Source organism: Cottoperca gobio, chromosome 6, assembly GCF_900634415.1.
Source record: "Cottoperca gobio chromosome 6, fCotGob3.1, whole genome shotgun sequence".
Taxonomy (NCBI): domain Eukaryota; kingdom Metazoa; phylum Chordata; class Actinopteri; order Perciformes; family Bovichtidae; genus Cottoperca; species Cottoperca gobio.
The window spans coordinates 8858537-8885491 of record NC_041360.1 but is presented as its reverse complement, the minus strand read 5'-3'; the positions used below and the strand labels follow the sequence as shown (position 1 = coordinate 8885491).

Genomic DNA, 26955 nt, shown 5'->3' with positions numbered 1-26955 from the left:
TTTTATCTCCATGTGGCCAATTTCGTATATTTGTATATTGGTAGTGGATGGAAATGCACTTTAAATTTGCATTTTCCTTTGGATTCATTTGAATGAAAAGGTGACTACTGAGAAGTGACATAATGGTTTGATTTCTAAAGGTAGCAAGGAAAGCATGTGGAAGTTCCACAGACTATAGAGCTGCAATCACTGGATCTGTAAGTGCTCCAGTAGAAGCTGAAGGAGTGAAATATAAGAATGGCAATGAAGCCAAGAGTGTTAAGTAGGTGCAAGAAGAGATTACATGCACCTGAGATGTAAGTGCAGCACAGATAGCTTTTGTTAGAGAGGTTGATGCGTGTTGCGACTGAACGCAGAGGTGAGTTTTAGACAAAGTGTGATTGCATACAAAGTCAAGTTGGTGGGAAAGAATGTGCTCAAGGCAGCGCACACTGAAGCAAAGAAACGTCCATGCACGCATCCATTTCTTTTTACGATTAACACTTGAAATTATCGACTTGAACACTTGACTTTACTTAAGATTTCAATAAACTTATTACTTTTTACAAAATAAACCAAAACACTAAGTTCTTGGGTAGATAATGATGAGAATAAATATAAATAACTAAAATGTAAATCATACCCTCAGGCTTGAGTTGAAACAACTAGACTCAGGACCCAAACATTTTACGCTTATCCCAGAACTTTATGATTTAATTTCATAAATGTACAGAAACTAAAGGGAAGAAGGGAAGAGACTGGAGGTAGATTACAGAAAACTGGAGTTCTGAAATCAGTCAGAGTCTGAGTTGTCACACAGACACATAACAGACACTTTAAGCGCACACACACACGGTTGCTAAAATCTGTACAGTTGTTACTTTGGCTGCCGGGAGCTAATAAGCACAAAATGCAAAACACATTTGTGCAAACGCGAGGGGAAAGTACACTTTTCTTTGTTCACTCAACAGACACTTTTAGGACACAACCTCCAAGTAAGTGGAGAATATACTACAAAAGGCAGTGAGACACCTGCTGTACAAAGAGGGAAAGATATAAGGCAGATTTTAGGACAAAAAAAGAAACGATTTCTTAGGAGGAATATCTGTCACCCTTCCCTACTGCGCCTTTAATCTGCGTCTCTATACCTACTCCTCCATATTCAGTATCTTCGCTATCCCATCTTCTCATGGCTCCTTGTTCATAACTCCAGCCTGCTTGGCACAGAGACAGGTAGCTTTGATTGTCCCAGACAACACCAGGACGCAGAAGACTGTGTCTTAAATATTTCAAGATGTACGGTTGCCTAGAACGCCCACTGAGCACAGGCTCTCTCAGTAGAAGACGGTGGCACAAAGGCCACTGGATGCATACTTTTCTTTAAAACATGTGGCTGCCAGACACAAACAAATGCACCCAGACACAAAGCACAAAGAAGAAACGGGAGCGAAGCAAAACAAAATGGGAGAAGGAAAGAAGAATGCATTACTAAGCCTCCTACCTGTACGACCAAGATGACCATGCCTATGGTTCCCAGCAGGTGCTTGTTGTCATCCAGCCATTCTTCCACTTTCTCGAAGCAGCCCTAAAATAGAAAAAGAAAGCTTGCAAAAATACCACTAAAGAAATGTGCATTTTTAGAATCATGTCACTTTAGCCGCAGCGTGTTTGGTCACCTAGAAAAACCCAACCATCCATGTCACACTTTCCCACCTAAAGTGTATCTCTTACACGTGAGATTTACCCTCGCATGAATGAACTACCAGGTGAGGTGTTAAAACAAGTCAATTACCCATGAGTGATGACTTTAATATGCAGACTTATGGGCCATATGGACAGACCTGTGCACTAACTCTAAATGTATTCCCACCTGGGTTCACTCACAGGTCACTCACTGGCAGGACTTAATGTTGGTTTCGGCTGCAAAGTGGTGCCATTTTCTTGAGTGTGGGTGCTGAGGCAGCATGTAAGTCTTAACTATATAGTGTGTGGCTGTCTCCTCTGGGCAGGATTACACACACGCTTTTTAGTACTGTGCCTTCCCAATGGGCCAGCTCAATGTCTGCCTATTCTCATTTTGGCAATTATAATACATCTTTTAATCCCTACTTTGGACCTGCTAACAAACCACATGCCAGACCAATATCAAATTAGACTTGTAAGGGGGGGAGATTGGTGAACATTGTGCTGCAAGCCTTTTGATACAAAAAAGAGCTGTTGTCTTATCCATAATGGAAACAAATCCAGCGTGATCAGAATTAAAAAATAAGACAAAAGTTTAAAGCTACTTTAAATACACATAGAGGGATGTAGAAAGAAACTACTGAACAGATCGATTAAAGATTAAAAATCTATAAGATTCAGGATTTTTATGTCCCGTCAAATGGATGATGCTGATGATCCCACTAGTGTTACATGGACATATTATGAGACAATGAGCCCCTGGGCACAAATAAGTAGAAGGTCCCCACACCCAGACCAAAAGAGCACAACACTAATATAAATAGTAGTTGTTTTGTTTCTCTTTTTGTGTCTTTATGGTTGTTTCAAGTCTCTGGTCGTCTTTTTACATCTCTTTGTAGCCGTTTTGTGTCTTTTTGTAGTCATTTTTAATCTCTTTGTAGTTAGTTTGCATCTCTTTGTGGTTCTTTAATTGACTTTACAACAAGAAATGTATGCACAGTCACTTCAAACAGAGGCTCTGCCTCAGGGGCCCTATGACCCAAGGGGCCCCTGTACCCAAGAAGGCCAGTTCTTCCATAGTTAGATAATCCAGACCCAAACAGAATCTGAGTATTTAAAAAACAAATGTTGCCTTTGATAATTTGCTAAATTTTGCAGAATGTTTTTTTTAATTTAAGATAACAATGCAGCATCTCTATTTGTTGAAAATGTTTTCATTTATTTATATTACAGCTGATGTGAACTCACCCTGTTCCAGAACATGTTTGTGGAGTTTTGCCCACAGTTCTGGTAATGCTCTTGGCAGCAGCGGTCAGGGACTACCTTCTCCTTCAGGGCCTCGTGCCAGTCGGTGTATGCTATCACACCGCAGCACTTCCACTGTGAATGAACACACCCGCACATCGGATACAAGATTAGTTAATGCGTCCTGTCAGTCCATGTAGACCTCAAACTAACTTTGATAAAAAAAACTATTGTAATTAGTCCCTTTGCATTAGAGGTCTGCAATAATGGAACGAAGCGTACTTCAACGGCTAGTGAACATTCGTGCTAATGTTTCTAATATGTAATGCACGGTGTGAGGTCTGCCTACCTCTGCCTGGATGATGTTCCAGGCATTTCGCAGGCCTATGTTGTTATCTGAGTTGTAGAGAGCCAGCCCATCCTTCAGATCCTGCTTGGCGTTCTCACTCACCTGGGGACGAAAAAGACAACACACTCATGGTTAGAAACCTTGGCTTGAAGGGGTCGGTTAAAGAAGGGTTAAGTCAGTGATAGCGTTAATGATATTCTTTAAGTTGGCAGTTAAAGCGTGTGTGTTCCTAAGTGTACATTCATGTTCGATGTCTTTTTCACACAGATAAATGGTCTGCATTTATGAAGCACTTTTCCAATCTTTAGCAATCACTCAAAGCACTAAACAAAACACATGTCAGCATAAATCCACACATATTCATACAGAGTCAGAGAACCATACAAGGTGCGCATCAGCTCACATCATAACCATTCACACACACTCACACACTGTTGGCCATCGGGAGCAATTTGGGGTTCAGTATCTTGCCCAAGGACACTTCGACATGCTGACTGGGGATCGACCCGCAGACCCCTCTATGACCACTCTACGACCACTCTACGACCACTCTACCTCCTGAGCCACCGCCGCCCGTATGTATACGATGACGATGTTAGGGAAGTGCTTTTTAGTATTTTTAAAGGATTGATCGTGGATTCCTGTAACTGATCATGACAAAAAGGGTCCAGAAACAGCTGACGATTACTAGAATGTGAAGAAAAGAAAATACCAGTGGAGACCGACTCAGCTCAGTTACATGTAACCTTTTTTCTTGTCATCTAAAGCCTTGCTACGGTGACTTGAACTTGTGCATGACGATGCAGATCTGACACGTCATGTGTTACTTCGCTCCCCACACATGGCTTCAACATGTCCATCAGCTAGCAAATCATTTCCCTCTTGACTGAACACCAACAATATGCTCAGGGTTGTGCCATGTCTGATGGAGATTAATATCTCATTGGATGTGTTAATGAGATACAAAATCAGAGTTTTAGTTCTCCTGCGGTTCGCATCGCCTGTGGGGATTTGCTAACTGCCAGGACAGATTGAGACACGCTTCATATACAGGGTAATTATTACTTGAAAAATGACATTCGCTGCCATAACCTTGCTGTACATCTTCACAAGTTATATTGCAACAAAAGGAACATGCTTGCTTTAATAGTTCAAGCTTAAGGCCTCAGAAAAAAAGAAATCTGGTTATAATAGGAGAAGCTGCATCACGGCTGTCACAAGATGCTTTTAGCTATTCTTTCATTTCTTTTATTACTTTTCTTTAGGAAGGACTGGTTTTCAGTTAGGCATTGTGTGGAGGCTCCTCACTTATAAGTAATAATAGAAGCAGCCTGGTAGATGCCTGCTTTTACAGTTTATAAAAGAAATACAATTTTAATGAAACTTGACTAATTACCCGTGTAGCTCAGCATTCTGTACATTGTACTGTATATGAGAGACAGATCAAACCTTCCTTTGATCGTACAGAAAATGAGATTCAGCTTTAAATTTAAGTGATTCAGCAATTTATTGGTGTGAAGAAAAACCCTCAAACCCTGGTTTTCTGAGCTGAAAGGCACACAAAGAGTAATTGCTGAATGAAACATAAAAGTCAAACAGATTTCTTTACAGAGTAATTAAAGTTTCCCTGGCAATAAAATGCTTTAGTAATCATTAATCATGCAAAAGCCATTTCAAAACATCCTGTAAAACCTTAGATTAGTACCATTTCAAATCGCATTCTTCTTTCTCGCTTAGTAACTTTGCTGATGCTGAGGAGTGTATCTGAGAATTGCACCTCGGGCTGCGGACCCTTCCATATCTGTTCTTGTGCAGGAAAATGAGATGAAGAGCAGCATCATCAATCTCTGCCTCGTACTTTGTTTCCATCCTCTATCTTCTCCTCTCCATCTAGGCTATATGTGATGCTGCTCGCTCATTACTGACTTTTCGTGCTAACACAGTCACTAGAGAGCAAAAGGGGCCCCCCTACTACAATAAAAATCATCTACCGAGTCGCCAATAAGTCTTTGCATATCTTCTGTTTCATGTGTGGAAGTCTTTGTTACAGCCTGAAATGAAACTTAATGATCCAGATTTACCACTAACGAGAGGCAGACAAATGACTGCAGAACAAACAGGGATTTGATCATGCAACACTCTGACCCATTTTCTCCTTGCAAAAGGAGCATATACAAACACACACATTCTTTGTTGTATTAGCCTATTTTTCCTGATGAGGAAAACTGACTGAAGCTCATTTAAATGGTACGGGAAATAGTTCACAAATAACAGTCCAACATCTAACTCCTGGTAACTTTTCTGTGAAAGTTGCCACAGGGAATGAGTGCAATACCTCCGATGTGGCATATTGACAAAGTCCTGAGACACGGCTCATACTTCTCATTACATAGATAAGCTTGTGCCTTCCTCTGGGCTGGCCGAGTCCACGCTCAGCAATACAGGACAGCACATTCATCACAGAAATCTTAAGGGTTCAGCTCGGCCACACGAGGGTCAAAGAAAGGGAGAGAACTGTCCACATTTAAAGGTTGACAGGCCAGAGGAATGAACAGGCTTTCTATCTAAATTGGTGTTTTCTTTTCTGTCATTGTGCGCAAAAGCCGAGAACAGAGAATGGGCGGTGGATATTCTGATAAACACCTGTCTGTCTGTCACTTGAGACGCTGTAATAATACAATCCAGCCAGCCAGTACAGAAATGACCAAATGGAAAGGTATTAATGCTATTCTTTATTTCTGTTTCTTTTATGCATTAAACAATACTATTATTTCAATTTCAACAAAACAACAAGGATATTTTTTTAGTTTTTCTCCCAGAGGCACAGAGACATTAATAATTCCAGAGCAATGACTCCCTCCTGTCAGAATTGGCCCCAGATCTGGTGGCATGTGAACACCCTGGGGAGCAGGTACACTGGGACTTGTCAGCGTGCAGACATGGATACTCCTTACTCATTACTGGAGTGCACAGCCATGACTGAGCTGACTGCTCCCATTGTCCAATGTAAAAGATCCGATCTTTTCATTGGTGTTTTAATGTTAAATATGTTTTCCCAAAATCTGTGAAGGTGACAAATTCTGCCATGGAATAACAAGTGTAGAGACATGTCACTGGACCCTGGTGTTGATTCCTTTGTAGTTCTTTCTCATTAGTTTTGCCTCTAAGGTGACTGGCTAACAACTGGTATCTCAGAAGACAGTTTGCGTTCCTCACAAAACCCCAGAAAGTATTGCTTGTTTGCGATAATTGGTGTAATGGGTGTATGGAAGAGCAATTAGAGCATTGTGTGGGTTTTATTCACTTTTACCCAACTGCTATTTATCACTTTGAGCGATTACAATCTTCAAACAATGTTACAGTGTTTAATTCCAAATGAATCACAGTCTCTGCAGTACAATTTCAGTAAAGAAAAAGAATATCAACAGACTATGCAGAAGATGAAGTAAACACATTATCACTCTGTGAAAGAAGCCGACTAAATGAAAACACAACCCGTCTGTGAAATGAGACAAATGGTACATTCAGTATGTAAAGATATAGCCAGATTAAGTTTTAGTCGTCTGCCACTTCCTGTGTCAGGAGAACATATTTTACACTTGAGCCTGCCGCACATAACTGAGGGAGACCCAAGGCATACTGTATGTAACCAAGAAAATGTGAATAACGTCACTGGAAAATCTCTTAATTTTTAAGTGTAAACCTGTAATATATATATATATCATTTATTTTTTTTGGGTCACTTGGGTCAGCCACTTTACTTGCACATTTACCCCCCTAGAATACCAGGGCAGATTCTTAAAACATTTACATCATAGCAACACGCTGACCATCCGCACTCTGGAAAGGATTCCCATGATGGTCCGTTTGGAATCACAGGGAAAGCACATGTTTTAGCATAAAATAAGTGCTGGTTTATTTGTACCATAACATTAAGGACAGATTATTTTGGTTACAGTAGGGGTAAGATGACGTACAGTAGGTAAGTTGATGTAGAAAACTATAACTTGGATTTTTCCATTACAAGCAATTAAGCTTCACAATGATACCAATGGTAGAGCTGGAAATGGGTAACAGAAAAGAAAGACATACAGAATTTCCTCTTTGCACGACTATTCTATCGCCAATTTATACTCCCTGTTCTTGTCACCTCTTCTCCTTCCTCTCATCTCGTCTTCAGTCTTTAAACATGACTCATTCTATGAAGTCCTAAAGGGCTACACTATTCTGAACAAATTGTCACTTTTCTTCAAGTGAAAGAAAATAGGTATTTTTCTGTATTGTGAGATCACAGACAATCCGTTGTCTTATCTCCAGTCAGCTGAACAACAGTATTGAAAGCGTGCTATAACCGAACACTGAAGTGACAGTCACACCCCGTCTTACATCATTAGGAGTACACTTTTGAAGGATAAACTCATGTGATCCCACAACACCCCTCCTTTTTCACACTTCATTTGTTACAATCACTGTAAGGTACCTCTTTCCAAAGTGTTCAGTGCTCTTCAACTCTGTTCCACAATCATTCTTGGGTTACATGTATATTGTCAGGGCACACTGGCTCTAATGTTTACATCCTCTGACTCTCGAGGACCCTAAGAACCGAAGCTAACAATATTTTACTTTTGCTCTCATTGCTCAGCTCTGGACAAGTGCGTTACCTAACTGCCCGGAAAGTGTAATAAATGATGTGGAGAGAAACAGCATCACAGCCAGCGGTCCCCAACAGCACATCATTAAAAAGGATACTTAATTCCCTCAGTTGCTCTGCAAGCCTGTGCTGGGTGGCCTGAGGCCAGGGCACTCGACAGAGCGAGAGGAAGACCCCCACTACTTTTCTGTAATTGGTCTGGAAAAGAATAAGGCACGGCCAGGGAGTGAACATAATTCGGCCTGTAAACTAACGCAACACATGACTCAATGTGTGTGCTCGTCTGTTGGGTTGAAGTAAAATTAATCATGGACGTGGCATAGCATTCTGAACTGAGCCCCTTTCACACATGCATTACAACCCTGAAATTATCTAAACATTACCTTACGGAAGAGCTGTAATGTATGTGACAACGCAAATGTCCGAATCATTCGTTCCAGACATCAAAGAGACTTTACCCTGCCAGCTCCCTGGTACTAATACCATGTAATGTCCGATTCAGCCCATGTGTCAATAGAGGCCCTCATTGTCCAGACAATTCACAGCGAGGGAATAGGCGTGTTGATGACGTTTGTATCGCGGCTTGCGGGAAATTGGAAGAAAACAAATATCCCAAAAGGTGAAGAAGACACGAAGACGCCATCAAAAACGTCCAACTGGAGAGACGACTTGTTGAATTATCAGACAAATTCAAGCAACGGTAGGAGACCGTTGTTGTTTGTGACCAATTTATGAAGCGGCTACATTCCCGCCTCATGTCCTGTCTCCTGCACACTCGACCCGGGCGCCACCCCTCGCCTAAACAATACGGAGTATTTCCTTTGAGTTTATCCAGTATGTGAGAACGCTTCTGACACTGACAGTCTCTAGTTGTGTGCCACATGTGTGAAAAGAAACGTAACATGTGCGGACTCGTTTCCCCCGGATATTGTCCGGAGTTCATATGAAAAGCGTCTCAAGTCTCCTATATGATTACCCGTCTATCCTCCTCTATGACTTTCTCTTGACTCTCTTTCTAAAGATTTATAGAAACACCTCACTTTGGTCACATTAGTCCTCTTTTGATCCTCCCTTAATACTACATGTATGTACATTCTATGGAACACCTTTCATCAACACATTCATCTTCCTTTCCTTCTTTACCGTACACATGGTGCTTCCCTTCTCTGCTTGCCAGGTTCTGCTTTCTCATTCTGAGCAAGTAAACCTTCACTGGTGTTGAGCTTGGCGTGTTGGGCCGACGGAGGCAGTCACAATGAGGTCACAGCGTTAGAGACGGATGGCTGTAATCTGGTTTGTGGCCCAGCCATCTGCTGTAGTCAGCTGCTTGCTAACTGCAGGGCCAGTCTTTATTATACCACGGCCTCTACATGGCATTTAATCAGAGAGCTTAACACCACTGGGCTTTGGAGGAAAGAGGTGGTACCTACACACACCTGGAGGCAAAACTGCCAGGGTAAGGGGGAAGGGGGAAGAGAGAGAAATTATCCATTAAGAAGCAAGAGCAGAACCTCTTAAGAGGGATTAAACTGGTGGAAATGCAGAAATAAGGGGGGGTGGGGGGACAGTGAAACTAAATGAAAGCAGTGAAAAAAATGTGTTCCTCTGGCAAAACCAGATACTATATGTTCGTTTCTTCCCCACATCTCGTCGACAGCTTGTCACCCAGAAGGATCACAGTTTGCAGAGGCGTCACTCATGATTTAAAGATGACCTATTTGAAAGACTAAAATATCTGTTTGGCGCGCCAATACACATTCAACAGCTTCCAACTACTGTATGTCTTCCAGACTTGTTAATAAATGCCTTGTGATTAGGAGATCAAATAGGAGAAGTGAATTAGTGATTCCTCTGATCACAGCCTGTAGTGGAGGATGAGGAGAGCCTCACACAGCATAATAGATCTCACTGGAGAGAGGTGAGGGAAAAAACAGAGCAATGTCTGAAGGCCTCATGTGATGGACAGCGACTGTCCTTCATCCAATCCTGACATTCCAACATATAATGCTGTCTGAGGTTTAGCGCCACACAAATTTGCAAGACGTCTTATTTGGAGGCAGTTCGAAAATGCCATCTCCAATAACACATAATTTGCTTTAATGACCTTGCCTTCCAATGACATTTGGAGACTAATAAAGGGAAATATATTGGGTAGTGATGGTGGTTTCACATCCCATTAGGTCTAAGCCAGGATAAACACTGTCATTTGGCAAGATGGAAGAAACATAACATATGGTTGCTATTCACTGGTGTGAATGAGGCAGTTCTCCCCGACTAATGCCCTATCCCGTACTAATGCAGACTAATTCGATTTCACATTAAATAAATCCTCAGCCCTACTTGGCTATCTTTCACCAACTTCTCAGGTGATGGGAAATTGCTGCACTGAAGTCAAGAGTCTCTCTATTTAAATTCCACCGCAGGGCTCAGGGTTTGGAGGTTTTTTTCTTCAAAGTTAAGCCGGTAATATTTTGGAGATAAGGAAACAGACATATTTACTCCTGACAGGGTGTGCCTTCGAGACCTGATCTAAATCTGAGAATGCATTGGCTGCTAAATGAATTGCTTTATCTGCCTGAAAGAGTAAGTTTGAGCAATAACCTCAGAACAATAAGAGAATTAGCCGACGCCCCGGGGGCCGCGTGGCATCTATCAACCACATGTCCTTGAAAACAGATAGAAGTCTTCGTTGCTTTTTCAGCACATCACATTTGTCATGTTCCGGATGAAACATTTGGCGATTTGATTAAACATGAAGAAGAATCTAGTCTGTTCATAGATGTCAATAATCTCCGGAGCTTTACATATTGTCATATGTTTTCACCCCACAGACATACACCTGACTCAAGCCCATGTGGGGGTCATGGGAAATGTGCTTGGGGCCAATTATAGGGAGCCAACTGGTGGGGATTGGGCTGCATTTCGTGGCCTAACCTTTGACTACAGGGTTAATGGCTGAGTGAACATTCAACCTCCTGCGTGAGAAACAACCACGGAAAAACAGAGTGAACTGAAATACCCGGAAGCAACTGGTGATAGATATGTTTATCACACTAACACCTTTTATTGCTTTGTGCAGTTGTGTGTGCTCCTGTGTGTGTGTGTGTGTGTGTGTGTGTGTGTGTGTGTGTGTGTACATTCTAAGACATGAATGTATGCCTGACAGCCGTCACATTGCATATATTGTGCGCCTCATGGATAAGCTGTGGTAAAATGTTAGTACGCATAAAGAAAATGTTAAAATTAACTTACCTTATCTGAGTACACGAAGAACAGAATGAGCAATATCAGCTCTGCCAGGAGAATTATCAGCAGGACAATGAAGAACTGTCAGAGAGAGAGAGAGAGAGAGGGGGAAGAGCCTTGTTTTTTAAAATTGCTTTGGCAGTATTGTAAATCTACCTCGTCATGCCGATGAAAGCATTTTGAATATAAATCTGAGAGTTGCGGCCATTTATGTCTCTGAGTGCGACAGGATGTGAGGAAGTTTACAACATACATTTTTCAATTAGCTCTGCATGTGTGATTTGTAGTACTCCACCGTCAAATGCAATGTGTGATTCATTCTTGTATATACGCATGGAAACATGATCCGTCAATTTGGGTTAAAGTAACAGTTGGGAAATCTGCTTATTTGCTCTCTCTCTCTTGAGAGTTAGATGAGAAGAAGACTCATGTACGGTAAATATGAAACTTATGTTAGCCTAGTTTAGCATTAAGACTGGAAACAGCTAGCTTGACTCTGTCCAAAAGTAACAAATGTGGCCTTCCAGCACCTCTAAAGCTTACTGATTAACATTACATTATATATAAATATCTGGTTTATTTATATCTGTACAAAGTGTAAAAAGGACACAGTTTTATGGGCGTAAGTTGCTAGACTGGACCCTCTGCTGATTGCCTGGCAACCTAACTGACAACAAGAGTCCAGGATTTCTTGGCCAGGCTAAGCCTAGCACTTAGCACACGATATCACGTGGTAATGAGTGAGCTTTAGGGGTGCTGGTAGCTTTTGTTACCTTTGGACAGAGCCATGCTAGCTGTTTTCCCCGTTTCCTATGTTTGAGCTAAGCTAAGCTAACTGACTGCCGGCGGTAGCTCTATATTTAGCATACAGACACGAGAGTGGTATCGATCTTCTCATCGAACTCTCGGCAAGAAAGCAAATAAGCATATTTTGCGACACATTTAACTATTCCTTTAAGGTTACAGCAAATTATTTCAGTTTGTGAGCATGAAACACAACAACTTAGATTTCTTAATAGTAACACAAAGCAACACACACTCAAAAACATTCAAATGATAAAAGAGGAGGTGGGAGGAAATAAGAAGAGTCTACTGTAAGTGCTGAAGGGCTTGTGAACGTGTGAGCGGGTCGAAAGAAGGTTTAATACCTCCCTAGATTCATTTCCAACACAGCCTTGAATATCATCTACTATTCTCCTCACAAAACTTGACTCCACTACAGCTCAATATTTACAAAGCTCTTCTGCACAGCATGGGAGGAGGGTGGGGTGTACGCAAACCTATATTGTAGAAAACACCAATAATTCAAAACTCATTTAGGACGACGGGGGTAGGCTATTATTTGTGTCAAGGCCCAAATTAAATACTAACCACAGTCTGTTGTTGGTTGAGTATCTGGGTTGCCAGTTTAGCGTATCGCTGTTGTCCCTTCACAGTTGGTTTGTCACATTTTCCTGGTGCTGAGAGCTAAACAGCTTGTGTACACTAGATTGATGGTGCTCTGATGGCACTGAGTGAGAATCTGTGTATTTTTTCACATGCAACATTGTGGGCGTATGTTCTCATTTGATAGCAATTCACACTATCAAGGTTTTCAAGAGTTGATATTTCAGTGTTTCAATTTATTTCTTCTTTCAAATTTGTCTCAGTAAACATTTTTTGGCAGCAAAAAAGAGAGACTGAAAATCAACTGCAAAGGATGTCTAGGCTTTGAATATTTCTAATCCAGAGAGAGTTGTCCGCAGAGTAACTTCAGAGATAATATGTCAAGGTACACACACTGCTGCGGGAGATCTAAACCCACTCTGATGTTTCTACATCCTACACTCCCCCACCACACACACCCCTGGGTGTGCTGTGCCGGACAGATGGACTGGAAAAAAAACAACAACGACTAGCAGACACCTCTGCATTAAACAGAATTTATCATGGCAAATTATGAAACCCTGCCACACACAGATGTGGCAAGTGACTTAATGAGAAACATCAGAACTTCTAGATTTTCCATTAGGTCGCTCTTTTTTCTCATTTTCAAATGTGTCTTTCTCGCCGCCCACCCTCTCACTGCCCTACACTCTCTTCCCCTCTCTGCTTCACACTTCTTAGGCAGTTGAAGAAAGCCATGTCGAACACTCAGGATTTGGTGGGGCTTTTGACTGATTCAGAAGCTTCAAGGGATTGAGCTGTTTGTGATGTTAAGTACCCAGAGCCTTCTCATTTAAAGTTTCTTTACATGAAAGTTTTTTTTGCAGCGCAGACCTCATTTCGTTGGGTGAACTTTTGTAATTAACTTGTGCTTAAGATAAAACACCTTTACAACTTTGGGCAAACAGTGCACACGTCGAGACAGAGGAGTCTTTGTAAGGAATAATAGGACATTATCAATTATTGAGCACAAAACTATCAAGAGCTTTTAGAACGCTTTGTACATACGATAATTAAACCTTGTTGGTGACAGAAAAGGCCTCTTGAGTGATGGCTGTTTTTCTGGGATGTGTCCAAAGGGTTAGGGTGACATGAATGCGTTGGCGTTAATTTGCAGAAAGGGAGAATCTCACTGCTCAGCTCTAATTTTCCTTTGTGAGCCCCTGAGGTTTGACACAATGCAGACTGAACTCTCCCTGTCAGTCGTCTACCTACGCTGGAAGACAAATACAGATACACTGCTGATTTCCTGCTGGCCTGTGACCAGCGTGTGTAGGTGTGTAGACACATGTGAGAGGCTGTCTCCACAAGACATTTCTGTCAATATTTGCATAGGGGAATATGAGAATATTCAAAGGAGAGGAAACAGTGAGAGCGGAGTTGCAGGCCGTGCATTTATTCATGCATAGACAGTTGTCTGGTTGTGTCTTAATCATAATGGGGCATTGCGTAGGTATGTTGATTGAACTCACGCTCAAAAGCAGGCACTTGTTCTCCTTGATGGCACCCAGGCAACCGAGAAAGCCCGTTACCATGACGATAGCGCCGATGGCGATGACCATGTTGGCAGCCGACAGCGAGGGGAATGAGGGCGAGAAGGTGGCGAAGCTGCCCTGCGACACAGAGAGCCAGATGCCCACGCCGAGCAGCCCACAGCCGCATAACTGCAAGGAAAGAGATAAGACGGAACGACAAGGTTAGAACACCAACAGCAGATAAGTCGCTTTTCAGGGTTACCTTCAGAAATTATTAATCACAAGTTCATTTTCAGCTTGCCCCTGGCAGGTTTTGCTCATAATGACAGACCTTTTTGAAAAAAACACAGTAGGTTAGCTTTAAATTATCACAAATCCCAGCTCAAAAAGCCAGAGTGCAACACGCTTTATTGTCCACACAGTCATCCACCGCCAAACACTGCTAAAAAAACAAGAGGGTTTACACCAATTAAAACTATGATAAGCCAATAACAGCCCTGGAAGAGATTAGCAAAAATTGGACTCGGGCCACGCTGATTTTGCATGTTTGAGCTGATTACGTTAAATCCAGAACAAACAGAGACGTAATTACTGCCAGCTTCTGAAATTTTAAACTTCCAAGCTTTCCAAAACGACCTGCAGTAGACTTGAGCTTCACGTAGAGGGAGCAATTCCCCCCTGTCACCCTGCCAGGCCCCCACTGATGTCTGTGTGGTCTGCAATGTGAGTCAATTAGTGCAAGTGTATATGGAAGGCTTTTGATTGGCAAAGTGTCCAGCCGCTGATGTGTTGGTCCATTTTTCAGAGATAAGAGCCATACAGCATGCCCACAACTCTGAGAGATATAGGCTATGATGTAAGTGGTGACATTTTTGCCTGGACCTAACAGAATGAAATTCCCAAGGCAATCTTGCCATGAATAGAAAGAAGAAAATCCCAATTCAGGTCAAATATGGCGTAGCACCATGTTAAATCATCGCACCGGCGCCCTTTCTACCCTTCTTTTCACACTGCTCCCCTCTTCCTTTCTCATCTTCGCACCCCTGCTCCAGAACACTTTAATGCCTGTCAGCAATATGTGCAACAAACCCGCTGTGCATGCAAACAAACACAAACAAGTGGCACATATACATATAGAGTGTACACACACGTCATCATCAGGTAGGAGTAAATCCCTGCTTCCTTTTTCTCTTTCCCAACAAATTAATTAATGCACCACGCACAGTGCTCATTTTCTGGATCTAAATTTAACTGATACATTTGCACTACAAACTTTGAGATGTGATGCAGCACTTCCACAACAAACAAAGTGGCCTCAGTCTGACTGATAGCACAGCTCTGTCGGTCAGCTATGTCGCACCGCAGGCAAACAAAGTGACTTAAAGGCACATTACAAGTCCACCAAACTCAAAAGTGGCTCTCAGAGATGTTAGGTGATGATGTGTAAGGGAAACGTTGGGGATTCAAGTGCAAGCCTGACGAGGTGGTGAGAGACGCCTCAGGTCTAATGAGTCCTATAGGATCTGTAGATACATAAACATAAACCCCATCTCAAGTGTCAGATGAGTGCAGTGGCACTCTCATTAACCTGTGACCTTTGTGCAGGCTGACCTCCATGTATGAGAGTGCTTCAGTAGGTTTACAGTAGGGATTATATTTTCAACACTATCCAGCGAATCCTGGCAAATTGACTTGTTTTTAACTTCAGCTTCAGTCAAAACACGTTGGTCATATTTCAAGCAACACTAAGGAGAAATATGCATAAACCAATGGGTTGCCATCCTGACCGCTTAGTGTATTATTTAGTGGCATTAACAACTATTAAAGCAGAAGAAGGCCATTAATGTTAATCAACATTAGAATGAACAAAACATGTACTTTGCATGCAGCTTTAACTTTGCTATAGCTGTGAGGAATATGAAATGCAAAGTTCATTGCCTGTGATCTGTGTGCTGAAAACAGCCTCATGGACGTGATGAATGACAAATGACCAAAGTCATTCTTTTAATCAGAGACAGATTCCATATTCTGTAAGCGTTCAGTTTGGATTTTCATTGTTCAATGTTTTTGAAGTATTTCCACGCGGGAGGACGTAAAGCACTAACATAAAGGATTAATAGATTTCTGTAATGATATGTACGTATCAGCCCATTTGGTTTATGCCAAGAACATACTAGTTTTACACTCGATATTTTTACATTACATTACAGGTCATTTAGTAGACGCTCTTATCCAGAGCGACCTACATTGAACTAAGTACTGGGACAGTCTCCCTGGAGCAGCTCAGGGTTAAGTACCTTGCTCAGGGGTACAAAGGTGGCAGCCTGGTATTGAACTCCCGACCTTCTAGTGCTTTGTTTTGGAAGGCGTACCACTAGACCACTAGGCCATAACAACCATATTTCTCTTGAAACTGGGAAATAGTTTTGATGTGTATTCCCGGTATTAAACCCTCGTATACAGCAGCACACCCAGGCGAATGAATGACATACACGCTCTCCTGAGGACTACGAAATGACGAGATGCAATTAAAAGCGAGGACACAGAGCGAAAGGGCTGTGCATAAATGACTCAGGGTAGATAAAAGTTCTGTTTGAGAGTGCTCAAATTCTAGCACTGATTGAATCCGCTGCCCAGGGTGTGATCTCGTGAAAGATTGGAGTTGGTGCTCTAACAAAGTCCGAGTGCTGCCGTCAAGGACGAAGGCTAGAGGGGGCTTTAAAGAGAGCCAGCCCTACAGACTATGAGAGAGGGACACTCGTTTAGTCACATATAGATGAAAGTAAAGTCACATTGGATTTCTCACCCACAATGAACGAGTGGTCTGACCACTCCAGAGAGAGAGGAGGGGGGGTGCAGTGGTGCTGGGGAGACTTTCAATCATCTATCATCTAAATAATTCAGAGACGACTGTATTCGCTGGGAGGTACCCGCCGGCCCTTTGTGCTTCCCTAATTAAAAATGGAGAATGAAAACGTAAATTGAAAAAAACTGGCAAAGGTCATGTCCTTATGCAGTGCGGCTAATATATGGAGGGCCGGATTATGTAGCGTGAGGAAGGGTTTTGAGGAAGCAGGGGAGGAATAGTACATTTAAGAGGCCAGATAGAGTAGGACTTAAAGCTCGCAAGGGGAGCATGAGGAGGTTTAAGAGTCCAGGTGGGGAGGGATACAGTGCCTTTGCTTAATTGTGTTTAATGCCCAGTAAAGGGAGCTTGTCCAAGTGTGTCGTTCTCTTAAGTGACCGTGAAAACCCCCAGCCCCAGCTCAATCTGTCTGATCTGAGCCTACCAGGAATTATCTGCCCTGCTTCTACTACCACAACAACAACTACACACTATCATAAGAGCTTTGAGTTGAGGCCATAAGAAATACCTCCAGTATAAGCTCTGATCTCTTTGGTTGTCTGACCTTGGCGCGTGCGACATAAGCTTGACCCCAAGCTTCTCTGCTGAGCTCCTTATCTACTTTTAATTGTGGGGCGGCCATGTTTTGATATCCCATCTGCGGGTTAGGATCAAGGAATCCCCAAATAGCGGAGATGCTTGTAAACAGTCACGGAGAAGGCTTAATATTAAGGCAGTCATTGTAAGAACATCAATCAGAGCGGTAGATGCTGCAGGGTTATGATTAACATTTGGGTTGGAGGAATAAATTGGCCTATGACCAAATTTTCTAGGGACATGAATATACAAAAATAATTCATGCAATACGATTTCAACTTGCTTGTGGCCTGAATGCACCGACCGACACACTTTTCTGCTCCAACAATATGCTACATACTGAAGTCCCAGAGTGCTACTAACCTTACCACTGTCTACATAACAATATTCCTTGTCAATGCAACTTGACCCAATGTTTCAACGCGCCAATTAAACACAAAATTGTGCAGCTGGCACGCTTGCTCTGGGCCATTACCCTGCTTTCACAAACCATGTATGCAACTTTGCAGAGCACAGACCTATCATTGAACAACTGAGGGTGACAAATGACAGCTTGCCAGGTTCACTACTGTTCCAATTTTAACAAGCTTCAGTGAGGGAGTATTTTAGAGCTCTAGTTTTTCAAATGTGTATTTCTGGTTTAGTTACTGGAAAACACTGTCAAAACAACTTAGCTGTTTTGCCTTGCTGATGTCCCCACGCATACACACAGCGCAGAGATGTTTGAGGAACATATGTTTCAGTCGTGATAATGATACATTATTTGCAGTGCGGAAAACAAAACTTGCTGCCGTAAACAATTAATTGAGTTTGAAAAGTTAAGAGCACTTCTGACAGGAGGGAGGGAAGCTGGGCGTGTGTAATTATGCTTGACACGGCATTGCTTTTTCAAAAATCAATGAAAAAGAGTAAGACTTGGCTGCGAGACTGTGTGACCTTTTCATACGTGTTAGGCAACATTCTGAAAGAACCTCCATGGCAGGACATAATGGAGTCAGGTTTCTAAATGTCATTTGTGGAAAAAGTGACAAAAAAGGAGGCCAGGAGTGAGGATCAGAGATGAGCAACATCAACTTTGTGGTGGAGGAAATTGGAGGACATGAGGTGCAAATGTATCCGTGCTGTTTGTGACCCGTTAACAAGCTCAGGGTGAACAATTATTGCAATAATACTGTGCGAATCAACTGTAAGGCAACTTTTCAAACAGGAAGGAGAGGTGAAGGGGGTCAAACCGTAAGATGTGCGGAAGAGGGATAGAAAGTATCAACGCTAGAAAGATTGGATGCACATGTGAGATGTGTGCAAGAGAAAGAGAGATTGGGTTTAGAGACGGAGATGAAGACGAAAATCGAGGCTGACCCTTCATGCGAATGGCTGGCTCCGAGAATTATCGCTGCAGTAACTGGTTCAGTGACACGGAGCCACTCGACACGGGACCCCACTTCAATCTCCCCCAGAGGAAGGGGATCTGAGAGCGGAGTGTGCAGTGTGTGTGTATATGTGGGAGTAGGATGATATTGACCTTCACAACCTGAGCACTCAGAAAGGTCACAGTCACAAAGAATGACAGCTTTCGTCAAATTACTGCTGTGGCTGCTCTCATCACAAAGGCTCAGTGTTCCTGTGAATGAGTTTGTAAAGCTTGATTGAGTGTGTGTGTGTGTGGCTATGAGTGCATTGAGATGGTTTGTGTGTTGGAGCCTCATACTTCAGTTTACTGAACAACCCGGCAGCAGTTGTGAAAGGCATGTTTTCTTTAAAAGAAACACTAAAATTACACCATTTACTATCATAGCCAGATGAACTGTAAAAACAGAAATCTACAATCCTTGAATAAATCATGTGAGACAAACGCTTCAGTCAGGAACATGTAACCAATTCTAAGCTTAAAATAGTGATATTTCATCAAAATCCCTTTATTCTACATGTTTCATTTAAATGTTTGCCAGAAATGAACCGTTGGCATTAACTAGATCCTGTAAAAAAGACAGAAAATTCTGCACTCTTCAGCGCAACTGGGAAGCCATGGATTTCTTGGCTGAGACCAAAAGCGATGTGATGAAAATACAGTAAAACCTTGACTGAACGGCAGGCTGTTACATGGATCAGAGAGGAAATGACAATAGAGGTCGTAAGTAAAGGTTGTAAAAATGTAACATGTCTAGCATGTGGACCCCCCGTTTATGCACACATGGACAAATGTATTAATAGATTCCATTTTTTCCAATTTTTGTAAAATTCAACTTAAATTTGTTATACTGCACAAAATAAATGTTTGAGTTCTCTCTACTTCTAGCCATGATTGTGTGTTGTTTCCATAGGGGTGCAGGACTTGTATGCACGATTGCAGTGAGAAACGAGGACACAGTGAGTACAATGTGACAGGAGCAACACTTTGGGTTCAGAGGGTTAAAGCTGTTAGTAAATAATTGGGCTACAATGACGCTGTCTTTCACACAGACATAATAATCTTCTGTAGACATCTGCTGCGCCATACTGAAATCTAACCTTTTGTTTAAGTAATTAGAAAGCACTTCTACCATTACAGCACAATAAACCATACAATTGGGGAAAATGCCAACCTTACCGCACTACTTTAGGTTGGAGCCACTTTATCAATTTACTATCCCCTCTGCCCTTTACTGCAATTCCACCTTTCTTTTTATTGTGAAAAATACTTTTTTTCTCTCTTGCGCCACACAACATCTTCTGCTTTAGCTGGCATTGATTTTGCACTAAAATGAAGACAGAGGATATTCACCTCCTCAGACACGGGAAGGATTTTTCATTTCTGGCCATGTGATCCGGCAAAACTGTGATTCATGTTGCCATATAAGTACTAAATGGCCTGCCGACTACGAGAGGGAAACAGAATTACAGAACAACAAACACAATAAAGAAACCGTAAACATTAAGTCAGAGGGCTAAACAAGCCTGAAAGTAAAGGCAGGCTTTTTGTATTTTCTACCAAGTAAGTGGAAAGGTTCTTCTTTAAGGCATGCTGTGAATATATAATATACTCTCAAGAGACTGTCAGACTTTAAGACTCCCTGCTGATAAATAAGTACTTTTACTGTATTTACCCTAAATGGTTGGCACATCTGAGCAAAAAAAAACAAAAGCCCGGGTGACAGAGAACAGTATATTATTTTTCATTATCACTTACACACTTTATTTATAATTTGATTTATTCCTTGACTCACCTTGTCTTCTTGACAAGCCTTCAGAAACCTTATTGTTTTTATGTCCTCTATTGTTAATAGCCAAGAGTTGGTTCTTTGTTGGATTCAAGTACCCTTCTATCATAATAATACTATATTAATAATTGAAAAAAGTCTTAATTTCAACGGGCTACCAAAGGGCTACATTTTGCACGTAATGCGTGTTACAAATACTACAAAACAGGGTTCAACGTTAATGTGACCCACTAGGTTCCAAATTCAATTTTTACTTGGCCAATTGTAACAAACTGAACATCCGGATGGACAACAGAGAAGTGCATTATGCTGCAGTTGCAGTAGAAGTTTCTTTGGACATTTTGATACTCTTTTTCTTTTATTGAAGCTCAAGCTACACACTTTTCAGAACCACTTTTAAAGTCAAAGAAGTAAAACTTTCAGTCGAGTATTCTTATTGGCTATCTTTGAAATTGTGTTGTTTTTTTTGTGAAGTGAAACATTAATAATTAGAAGAGCACTTGGAGAAGTCTATCTTCTCCAAAATTTAATATGTTCTTCTTTGGCCCAAGCTTCACCCTTCTACCAAGTTTCATGAAAATCGGGCCAGTAGTTTTTCCCGCATTGCATTGAAAATATAACCTCCTATGTATGGTAAATATCCAGATCCGACAGTTTGGGCAAGTAAAGATTCTTAGAAAATGTAATGAATTAAAACAGACTTGATAAGATGTACATTTCTCAGTAACGCATGGGTATTTATAGTGAAATGAAGCCCATGTGTTACATAACTTCCCTTTACATAACCACCATCATAAAGTCTTGATGATTCTGTAGGCAATGTAAAGCTTTCCAGTAAAACTTCCCATCCCCGTCTCTCCAGGCTTTCAAGGGGCATCCCCGTCATTCCCCAGTGAATACTGTATAGCCGACGTCAGTTGTATATCAAGTAAATTATTCACAGGGTCTGCGATGATGGCTGAGCAAGTGCTTTCAGGCTCAAAATAAACATTGTATGAATTCAAAGGGTCGGGACAGATGTGGAGCGTAAGATAAAAAATCTGACTGGTTATAGTATCATTCACCCAGTGAAATCATGGCAGATTCACACAATGCGAGAGATTACCTCGAAAAAAATCAAGCCGACTGACGGGCCGACTGATAACGCAGAATGCCGCTTTCTATGAGTGTGCACTTTAATTTGGGGACAATTGAGCTTTTATGGTTAAAGTAAATATTGTCAACACATCCCAATTGACTTTTAGTATCTTTCAGGGTGCTGAAGAAATGATGCTGATATGTTTCCATACAGGAAGAGTTCCCACCATCCATCACATGCTTAGTCAAGCATCCAGAATGGTGCAATTCTGTAGTGGTTCTGGTTGGACGCCTTAGCTGGGCACTTTGAAGAGGGAGCCTAGATTACCGTGCTTTTTAGTGATGCACCCATCAATGATGCAGGCTTGTCCATGTCTCCCTCACTTTCTCTATCTCTATCTCCGGAGAAGAGCTGAAAGGCCTATTCACCGCAAAGTGACTCTAAATCAATTGCGCCAGCAAGGATTAAAGACAGACAAGCCTTTCTCTGCCTGTCCAGAGCAGTCCCTGCTGAAGCATCCGCACTCTTTCACACCTGACAACAGCCTCTACCCTTAGGACAAGACGGAAAAAGAAAGAAAGCCAGGAAAAATGGTAGAAGAAATGCCATTAGACATCCCTGACTAATTCTGCTGTTAGATCTCTACCATTCCAACAAAACTCTTCAATGAGCCTAAGAAAGCCACAAGCACTTAAATTATGCATTGAGGACAAGTAGGAAAGACCCAGTAAGTGGAAAGTCATCCTACGATTGGAGCCAGAGAGCTGCGAGCCAGGTAGAGTACAAAGTACAGTGCCAAAGAGCAAAGCCCTGGTCCAAATACAGACAAACACCGCCACATGAGAGCAAAGCCTGCGGATGCGGCGTGGCTGCAGGGAAGGCAGCTGTCCTGTCTTACTGCTCTCGCTTCATAGTCGGCTCAGAACCTATGCATAGAAACCCAGTGCACACAGTCCTTTAAGGAGATGACGGATCATAAAAATCCCAGTGATGTTCTAATGAGGACAACGAGATATAAATACATAAACTGAGCTGATTACAGATTACGGAGACGTTCCTTCGCAAGGCGCTAATTAAATGTGAATATTGCCGCTTGCTGTTGACATCAAATGTGCTTATGAAGATATCTTACGAGGCATTTGCATACAATAAAAAAAGGCTGTGCGTTAAGAAAAATAAACATCTATTTATGTGAAGGCAGCGCCTTTTTTTTACGAATGCCTGTTTTCCTCAACATAAATTGCCTCGCCTGTAGAGGCACACAAACATTTGGCCCGTATAAATATCTCACTCCGGTCTGCCAGTGCAGCCATGCCGAAAATCCTCAGAGGCAGGCAGACGGTTGGACGGTCTCCCATTGAGTTTCACTAGTTGAAGGGCTTAATGAGCTTGCTGGCTCAACAGAGGTAGAGCATGGCCAGAGACTTGTGTATTGGACACTCAACCTGTTCCCCGCGTAGCACCTGGAGCAGAGGACCAAAGGGCTCAAGGAAATAGGAAATCCCTAATGCACTATATGGCAGCTACAGTGTGCTGTAAGTAAAAGAGAAAGCCAGAGTGTTACACTCGGCACATTTCTCTGCTACTTCTCACCACTCGCAGTATTACAAGTAGAATCAATGTCACCGTGGAGGGCAACAGCTAAATGGACTTGTATGTGGGCATCTGTTACACAGAGTTCCCAACAGAGCTGTCCGTATGCTTAATACACCCACCCCTCTCCACTTGAGTCTCCATCTCAGAAAACCACAAACAAAATAATAACCTCCACGAGCAACGTCAACAACTGCAGCATACAGTCATTTATTTTTACTAATAGGCAGAGGGACTTTGTGGGATGAACTGAGGTGACATTGGCTGGCTATGTTTGAGATTGCCTGAGGTCCAAAACATGTCGTTACAAATTCATTTAGAGTGTTTGACAATTGCGGGGCCTAAAATGAGGTGAAAAGCTGCCCTTGGATTTCTCCCTGGAAATGAGGGAAGCACTTGGGCAACAGAGGAGTATTGTTACGGTTTTATCTACAGGGTCAGTCTGTCTGACCTTGTGCAAAAACAGACAAGCTGGGTTCACTGTGAATGGCTAGAGGAGAAAGGCGATACCAAGCGTGCATTGTGTAGTGTGCCTGCGTGTGTGTGTGTGTGCATGCAGATGTGTGCGTATTAGATTTTTTTATTATTATCTCATTTCACTTGGAAAAAGCGCGGAGTGGGCGTGTGGCTGCAGGTATGGTCTCCACAGCGCAACAACATTTGACCTGCTGCTGCTGGAACATGACATCCATTATACACAATGGCACAAGCACATGGCCTAACATTTCAGCACAACGTGATGAAGGCTTAGCCACATGTTTAATGAACAGGAAGGATTTCATTTGCCAATGGGTTTAGTAACCCAACACAAATATAAGGGGCTGAAGTGAAGCCTAACTGTGGCTGTGCAAAAAACACACCATGTCTTTTCACTATTTGTGCTTTTCAGATGCTTTGCAGGGGGTGGAACAAATTTTTAACAAATGCATAAGAGTAACATTGTGAACATCTAAGCATATGTTTATTCCTGGAGCAGCGGTGCTGTGAATGAAAACACTCCTGTTATACAATGCGAGGCATTATGCATCCCTGGAGGGAGAGGGAAGATGAAGATGCAAAATATGCACATCATCTTAAGTGAAAACCAAAGCACCAGGCGGAAGCCTGGCGAGAAAAGAGAAGATTCAGATTGAAAGACATATAATCAATAGTCACTCTGCATGTCATGCCACAGGGTAAAATGACTGTTTCCCTGCACTTACGGAGTTTTTTTTTATTCCCTTTTTTCTTCACGTAGTAAATTATTCAGCACACTTTTAAAGGCAGAGCTAAGGGAAGATACTGTGGTGGGAGAGGGTTGCTAATGTTATTACACCCTTTCCTATGAAGTGATTAAGTAGCCTGACAGTGTACAACTTAGACTTTTATTATTGGCTCTGTTCCCTGTTTCCTTATATCTTATTTGCCCCCCTGTTGCTTCTTTTAATGCTGCAGGGAACAGTTCATTTCCTACTCCTCTCCACCCAAGAATGTGGCAGTGCATCCTATAATTCATGCCATAATTCATGCTTTATTGCAACAAAAATGAAAAAGAAAAAGAGCTTTGGGAATATTTGCAGACAAGATATTCTGCAGCACCTCCCTCTCTTTTCGTCAGGGGAAATTGACCTTATTCCCTGAATGTGTGCCAAACTGACTTCATTTTGGAGATGATAAACTTAGAGGGTGAGAGAAAACAAGACCTTACATTAACCAATACAGAGAGGAAATCTGTATTCATGGCAGGTGCTGTGTCTGTGTGCGCCGTTTGAATGTCGATGACACTACGTCTGCATCTGCTCCTCATGGGGTGGGGGTGATTCTATTTCACCTTTGGCATGGCAGACACACCGACTCAGCCTTGTCTAAAGGCCAAAAAGCTCTGCTCATCCATCATTATGAAAATCTATTTTTGATTTAGACAAGATTGTGAGGTAAAAAAAACAAAAAAAAACTATTAACACAACATAAAACCTTCACAGCTGCAGCATTAACAAAAAATGACATTCTTGAAATACTTAAACTGAAAAACTTTTCTAACTTTTATGTGCCTCAATGTGCCATATGGTGAAGCCGTAATCAGTGTTCCCTGTGGTTACTGCAGGAGCTATCTCCCTTTAGAACTACTCTCCCTCAGAATCCTATAGCTTCTTTATATGTATTTAGAAACAGCTCAAGTGAGAAGAAAGAGTGTGTGCGTCTCGGGTTCTATTAGGGTATGAAACTTTTCATGGAGGGCTCCCTAAAGACATGACCTTCAGTCAGCACTTGAGTACTAAAAACTAGTTTTTTTCTCCACTCAACACACACTCGGTCCTCCACAAACCAATGTAGATAGAGGTCTGAGCACGACATGACAACCCCCCACCGCTAAACACATCGTCTTCCCGTTTTGACCGGTGTAAAGGTCAGATTTGATTGGCAGTTTGATGGCCCACAAAACCTTCCTTGTCTTGCTCTGCCCATCTTGCTCTCCTCTCCTAAATGGCTCATTGGAGGCGGCTTTACAGTTGACATGCTAATTAGCGCAGAAGGGAAATGGACTGTGTAACTCTTCTTTTCTAGTCAGCCAACCCCTGAATCTCCATCAGCCCCTCATCTCAATGCACTGGACCGCACAAAGACACACATCACGAAATAAAAGTAGGGCATCAATCCCTGTATTAATGTTGTGGTATAATAGAAGCTGTATTATTCACAGTACCCCACCTTGGGCTGAAAGAGAAGGAGAGGAAGGGGGGATGAAATCAAGGGGAGGGTGGATAAACAAGGCTTCATTCAGGCTGTGATGTTGCATTGAGGACGCCATAATAGTCATCAACTCACATCAACTCCACTTCATACCCTGAGTAAGTGCTGGGTCAGGACATAGGAGATATGTAAGCATCAATAAAATAAAGGTAAAACAGCCTCATTTGAAACAACAGAGGACATGGTTACAAGCTTGGACTGAAAAGGAACATATGGATCAATGCTTGCTCAGAAACAGTATCGGAATAAATCAATACTCATTAGATCTGCATTAAAGTCTGTCAGAAAACATATTCTCCGTATTCTATGAACTTGCCTCAAGCTTCTCATACTAACCCTTTCAGCACCATATATGTTACTCCCCAATGAGCGTGTGACAGATGAGGAGCCCGTTTCACGCTGGAGAAATCTGAGAACTCTCGGTCAGCTGGCGGAGAGTAGGGTGGTGTTTCAGTTGTTTCAGTTGGCGCTTCAATGTACAGCTCCCTTCAGCATGTGCGACTGCAGTAAAGTCACACTCCCCACACCCCTCAAGTGTGCAAATTTTATCACACTTATCTATGGATGGCTTCAAAATGCTCTGTAGGGACAGTTAATAAGTGCATACAAAAGGTCGTTTATCATCTTCTATTAAAGTCTAAGTGCCAATTCCATATTTGTTCTTTACATTTGTGACATTTCCTTGAATCTTTTATATCTTTTTGTTTGGGATTCTTTATCTATCCGCTACTTGTGGTGGCGAAAAAAACTAAACAAGAATGTGTGCTCTTGGCTTTATCACCCTATCTTTAAACCACTGTATTAAATTAGACATTTCTATTGAACAAAGTTCAACACAGTTCACTTACATGGCCACGCTTTG

General features: G+C 42.0%; 1 protein-coding gene across 5 annotated transcripts in view; it reads right to left on the bottom strand.

The window, feature by feature from the left end:
* tspan9a (tetraspanin 9a) overlaps nt 1-26955 on the bottom strand; it is a 90821-nt gene that overhangs the window by 27854 nt on the left and 36012 nt on the right. For 4 of the 5 annotated variants that reach the window (XM_029434591.1, XM_029434592.1, XM_029434594.1 and 1 more), the window contains 5 exons: nt 14051-14242; nt 11160-11234; nt 3257-3358; nt 2911-3042; nt 1481-1564 (listed from right to left, as the gene is read on the bottom strand). In XM_029434591.1, coding sequence (XP_029290451.1) covers nt 1481-1564; nt 2911-3042; nt 3257-3358; nt 11160-11234; nt 14051-14242 — 585 coding nt within the window. Of the gene's footprint in view, nt 1-1480; nt 1565-2910; nt 3043-3256; nt 3359-9050; nt 9239-11159; nt 11235-14050; nt 14243-26955 lie in introns of those variants that run through there. The other variant, XM_029434595.1, reaches the window with a different exon arrangement.